At 38.2% G+C, this 6,205-nt stretch overlaps 1 protein-coding gene across 3 annotated transcripts; it reads left to right on the top strand.

Moving 5' to 3' along the window:
* The first annotated feature begins 780 nt into the window (after positions 1 to 780).
* On the top strand, positions 781 to 3,846 carry LOC108031599 (zinc finger protein 93). Of its 3 annotated transcripts, none has more exons than XM_017105189.3 (7): positions 781 to 1,010; positions 1,307 to 1,467; positions 1,534 to 1,734; positions 1,797 to 2,217; positions 2,273 to 2,546; positions 2,596 to 2,799; positions 2,863 to 3,846. In XM_017105189.3, the coding sequence occupies exons 2-7, from the start codon at positions 1,312 to 1,314 to the stop codon at positions 3,296 to 3,298; spliced, it is 1,692 nt and encodes a 563-aa protein (XP_016960678.1). In that variant the 5' UTR covers positions 781 to 1,010; positions 1,307 to 1,311; the 3' UTR covers positions 3,299 to 3,846. The 3 variants fall into 3 exon arrangements, with proteins under 3 accessions (XP_016960678.1, XP_016960688.1, XP_016960670.1); XM_017105199.3 differs by having other exon boundaries at positions 1,297 to 1,467; positions 2,611 to 2,799; XM_017105181.3 differs by having other exon boundaries at positions 1,297 to 1,467.
* The last annotated feature ends 2,359 nt before the right edge of the window (positions 3,847 to 6,205 follow it).

Genomic DNA, 6,205 nt, shown 5'->3' with positions numbered 1-6,205 from the left:
ATCCCTCAAGTCCTATGCTAGCATATTGGAAATCGGAAGTGAACCGCAGATGGCACGAACAAGATGGCGAAGAACCCGCAACACTAAGGTGCACGCACACTGGGGCTGTGATGTGCGGCGCGGCGCGACGCCGTTTGAGGAACGCACACTCAAGCGAAGTCGTCGGGACGAATGTACTGTAACCAATACCTTCGATTTCGTAATCGGCTTCTTTGTTTTCTATTTTCTTGGAATTAAATTTTTATATTGCTTCTTTAGGATCATCAAGAACTAATTGTCAATTCCATCCTACTGTGCAATTTCTACAACTGAGTAATGTTTAGCTCATCAGACGACAATGCAGTTTTTAGCGGTACTTTGTTATAAAGATTCCGAGAACAAAACCTATCGGTCATTCCTCGGTGACACGCTGCACCGCGACGCGCCGCATCAGTGTGCGGGCTTCCACTTAAATTTATGCTAAATTCACTAGTCGGTTAAAACCGCTCCGTGCAGCGCCTCGCCGCAACGCTCCAGTGTGCGTGCACCTTTAAACTACTTATCAACGTTATCTAAAAAAAACATTCCATTTATTATTTCTTCAGCAGATTCGTCTTTTTCATTTGTTTCAATTGACAGTAAAAACATGCTACGTGGATTGCATATGATTTTTTATAAAAGATACGGTTTGTGGCTAGTACTAAGCTTAAGCTGAAGCGGTAACCCCCCTGTGTGAACCGACTATAAAAATATTTTTTCTTCTGAGAAAATATCGATATATTGACCATCTATTACATATGAATCTGTGTTAAGCAAGCGTAAGGACAAACGGGAATGAAGTTAAAGTGCTGGAATTTGTTTAAGAAGAAAAGCATTATTCAATAACATTTTTGCTTTCATTTTCAACAAAATTTTCAATTTCAAATTTTCTTTGAAGTAGCTCAGTTTATATTTTCGTTTACTCGGAAATCTTGTTTTGCATTTGCAAGACAGGCACAACTAATATTTGGAGTGGTCTTGTTGCGTAAAAGGTAATTTCTTACAATGAAAATGGGCGTAAGAAGTTAATTTGCTTATTTTGCCAAAATACAAAAAAGATTGGCTCAAGGCGATTATTGGATGCATTTTCTGTTTCATGTGTACATCTTTTTTGTTTCATCGCCGCCATTTTTTAATCGGTCGTTTTTTCTTTGAAGACTTGATTGCACTATATTTATCTCGCTTCCCCACACGTCAAGCTTTTTGCGTTGAATAGCACATCGTAATTACAATAAATGAAAAAGAAACGTTTAATAAAAGTACATATTTTTGCTCAAGTGACTTGCAGGCGTGATGGAAGATCTTACCAAAAACATAATCTTCACAAATGCTATAAATGGGCAACCAGCTACAATTCAGTACCAGACGGCAGATGGCACGATTCTTAAACAGCCTAAGATTGAGGGTCAAAAAGCGGAGCAGCAGCCTACATTTTATTACACGACAAATGTAAGTCCTTATATACTCTGCCTTTTTGAACGTGTAACAGCAACCCCCATATTTTTCTCTGCGTAGGGCAATAATGGAACTGTCAATCTTGCACAGCTGGCCACCACGGATGAGAACAAGACGTGTTACATAGCCCAGCCTGTTGGCGGCTACAACTACGCCCTGGTCAATGGGATGCCACTCAATCAGGGCGCAGCACTAGGCATCGCCACGGTGGACGCTCAAGGACGCATCCAGATCGTTAATCAGAACAAGCCAATAGCAGCTGTGAGTAATAATAGTGCACAACTTTGGAATTGGCCAGACCCTAATGGCATTCCTCGTTATAGAACACCATATCCAACATCAGCTTCAAATGTGATGTCTGTTCGGATATGTTTCCCCACCTTGCCCTTCTCAACGCCCACAAGCGGATGCATACAGAGGGGGAACAGCAGCAACAACAACAGCACAACACCCAGCAAGTAGGCAGCGACTCGATAGCCGTGGTAAGCGCCCAGGGTATAGTGCAGGCACAGAACATCATTGGAAATGGACAAATGGGCCAGATCCAGATAGTGTCTTCCGACACGCTAGAGCCAGTGCAGCAATCAGTGATGCAACAGCAAGAATCTAAGGCGAACAAATGCATAATCTGCGGTAATTCCGTCCATCAGCAGTCCAAACGCAAAGGACCAAAGCAGGTGCGTTGTGAACCCTGCATGCAGGCGGAACAAGCGGCACAACAACAGCTCTTTGTGGCACAGGACGGTAAATGTTTAGCAAAACCCACATGAAAAAACATAACCACTCTTCTTATGTACAGGTCAAATGGCGCATCCCGTGCAGATCATATCAACCACACCTCAGGCCCAAGCACAACTGCAGCAAATTGTAGCTGCGCAGACAGGCGGTTCGACGCCCAAACGTGAACCAAGCAGTGGGTCTGGCCATCACCCAGTAAAAAAGCGAAGTTCCCAACAGATGGCAAAATGTCAGAAGTGCAATGGCTCTGGCGTTGTACTGGTCGGGCAGCACCACCACCCCGGACATGCCGGAGCGGGTGGATCAGTAAAGCAATCTGTTACTGTCAAGACTGAGTGAGTATACAAATTCATTGCAAGCCAATCCAACGCTAACAAAACCAAGGTGTTCGTCGTGCAGGAATCCGTCGAAACCGTTTAGTTGCAATATATGTGGTGGTCTTTTCTCACGTTACTCAAGTCTTTGGTCACACAAAAAACTGCACAGCGGCGAAAAGAACTATAAGTGCAGCATCTGCGGATTGGCCTTTGCAAAAGCCGTTTACTTGAAAAACCATGCTCGTATTCACACAGGCGAAAAACCCTATAAGTAAAGGCGCTCTATTTTTTTTTTTTTGATTTCTTTTTCGCACTAAATTTTTTTATTACACAGATGTCAAACATGTGGCATGCAATTCTCACAGTCGCCCCATCTTAAGAACCATGAACGCACGCATAGCGGCGAACGACCCTACGTGTGCGGAGTGTGCGATAAAGGATTCGCGCGCCATGCTACTCTTTGGAACCATCGGCGCATTCACACTGGCGAGAAGCCGTACAAGTGTGAAATTTGCGGCTCAGCTTTTTCCCAAGCGGCGCACCTTAAGAATCATGCAAAGGTGCATTCTGGTGAGAAGCCCTACAAATGCGAGATTTGCTCGGCAGCGTTTGCTGATCGTTTCGCTCTTAAACGCCACCGCGGCATACACCAAAAGTACGGCCAAACGGCGCCGCGGCAGACTAGTAGTGATGGAATGATAGTGCACAAGCAGGAGATTCCTGACATGGATGACGAAGCCCAACAGGAGGTGATCATTGGAGGGTTATAGATAATACCAACAAAAATTGGCTCGTCGGCGGATCAGTATCATGCCCTTTACAACTGATCCACGAAGGCTACTATATGGGCTGCCTCCCCCACCCATACCAGCCTCGGATCCAACAAAGAGGACATTTTTTTCTCCACAGAACTATTGAAGGGGTACACCAACGATTCTCCATCTTTTAGACTACAAACTATGCATCGCATATTTTTTTTTACTCCAGATTTCTTATAGACTCTAAAATTGGGCGAAATCCAAACACGCTTAATTTATTTTGTAAATGTGAAAAAAACATAAATAATTTTAGTACCTTTAAGTGTTATGTTACAGACTATTCCTTTATACAAATAGTAGGTTTAGTTAAAGAATTATTTAGAGTCGGTGCTGGCGAGAGGAAAGAAGCCGGTACTTAAGAATCTTCACAGTAAGGTTTATAAAAAATAGATGTATATATAAGTACATGTAACTTAATTTTTATATATGTATATGTACACTATTCGGCATAAGTATTAAGACGAAAAAAAGTTAAATATACTCATAATTTGAACTTATTTTTTTTTTTAACTTTGAATTCAGTACTTATTGAAAAGGACAAATTAGTGTCAAAATCAATTTTTTTAATTTTCCCTCGTCCTAAATTTAATTTTTGATGCAAAAAGTTTCTTCAAACAATATCTAATAGTAACTTCAAAAGTTATTTTTAAAAACTAATTTGGTTTATTTTTTAATTTTTCAAAATGTTTAAAAACATGCATTGAGCCATTTTTTTCTTCTTTTCATACATTTTTTTTCCGACATTGTCACTTTTAAAAATAAAAATAATAAAAAATATAAGCAAAATGAAGTTTGAAAAATTATTTTTCCAGGCATTATTAGTTTTGTAAGTAAGTTTTGTAAGTTTTCAAAAAGACTTCAAAGAAGTAAGTTCAATTTGTGAGTCTTTTGTTTCGTCAATATACTTATGCCAAGCCAGTGTATACATAGTAAATTTTTATATATAAATAATAAATTAATTTATATATATCTATATAAAGACATATATATAGTATATGTATTTTCATAAATATATTATATAAGTATTTTCAAATACATAATATATGTATTTTAGTAAGTACGTATATATATATATGTATGTATATGCAACGATGAGTCTAATCAATTCTAAAATAAGATTTATTAATTTATTTATATGTAAGTAAATATTAAGTAAAACAAAAAGCAAACAAAGTTTTCAATAAAACTGCAACTGCAATTACAAATGTTTTAAACTCATTTGGAAAATACCAAAAAATGTTTAGAATCTTTTTGTATTAAGAATTAAACATTTTGCAAGCAAAAAGTGTTTCCTACACATTTTGTGGTACAGCCAAGAATAAAAAAAAACAATGTTTGCGGACATTTTGAATTATGCGGCTTACATAATTGGACTTGTCCCAATAGAAGAAGACATTGTAGAGAAAACGCTATAGTTAATGCCATTGACTAACAAATACCTGCTACACGGCTAAAACTATGCACTGAATTGTTCACAGTTTAACATCCGCAATGGCGCTACCTAGCGTAGATTTCTTTATTTCCGAACTTTTTAATGGCTGTAATGCTTTGCTATTTATTTATTGAATCTTCTCCCTTTGGATAATAACAATAAGTGTATAAAACTTAAACTAATTAATCCAACATTCATGAGATTGATATTGTGCTAAAGGGGGCCCGAAAGTTATTGCTGGCTTGGCAGTTCGTTGCGTTGCAGACGGGATCGGCTGGAAACCCAAGTCAACCCTCTTGCGAGGCGATTGGGGTGCACAGAGAGTTTTTCATTGTAGGATTGTTTTTTTATATCCTTGCAGCGGGTATAATGATTTCACTCAGAAGTTTGCAACGCAGTAAAGGAAACGTTTCCGACGATTCTTGATCAGCGTCACAGGACGAGTCGATCTAGCCATGTCCGCCTGTCCGTCCGTTTCTACGCAAACTAGTCTCTCAGTTTTAAAGCTATCGAGCTGAAACTTTCCCAAAAGTCTTCTTTCTATTGCAAGTAGTATATAAGTCGGAACCAGCCGGATCGGACAACTATATCTTATAGCTCCCATAAGAACTATCGGGGTAAAAATTAAAAAAAATTACATCTGGTGATTTTTAACATATACCTTTCTAAGCTTGGATATAACATTTTTAAATTAGTTCTGAATTTTGAATTAAATTTTAACAAAATTAGTTGGAAAACATGAAATAAAATTATATATTTGGTGTTTTTTAACATATAACCTTATAAGCTTGAAAATAACATTTTTTTAATAGTTCTCAATTTCGAATTGAATTTTATCAAAATTGGACGACTATATCATATGGCTCCCATAGGAACAAACGGAAAATAATATGGAAAAATTATATCTTCGTTGTTTTTTAACATAAAACCTCCTACGCTTGGAAATAACATTTTTTATTTTGGTTTTGAATTTCGAATTAAATTTTATTAAAATCGGACGACCATGTAATACGAGGTGTGTTCAAAAAGTAAGGTGACTTTGTATTTTCAAGAATAACTATTCATTTATTTATCAATATTAATGTTGTCCCCTTCAAAGTAATCCCCCACCGATACAATACACTTATGCACTTTTCGGTATAGCCTTGAGCTCTTCCAGCGATGCAGTCTTTATCTCTTCAATCGTTGCAAATCTCCGTCCTTTCATAGGTCTCTTTAGTTTTGGGAACAAGAAAAAGTCACATGGGGCCAAATCCGGTGAATATGGTGGCTGAGGCATTATTGTGGTGTTGTTTTTGGCCAAAAAATCTTTCACAAGCAAAGATGAGTGAGCAGGGGCATTATCGTGATGCAAAAGCCATGAATTGTTTTTCCACAATTCTGGACGTTTCTTTCGTATTGTTTCTCGCAAACGGCGCATAATTTCC

Source organism: Drosophila biarmipes, unplaced genomic scaffold, assembly GCF_025231255.1.
Source record: "Drosophila biarmipes strain raj3 unplaced genomic scaffold, RU_DBia_V1.1 ptg000008l, whole genome shotgun sequence".
NCBI lineage: Eukaryota > Metazoa > Arthropoda > Insecta > Diptera > Drosophilidae > Drosophila > Drosophila biarmipes.
This window is presented reverse-complemented; position numbering and strand designations above follow the sequence as displayed.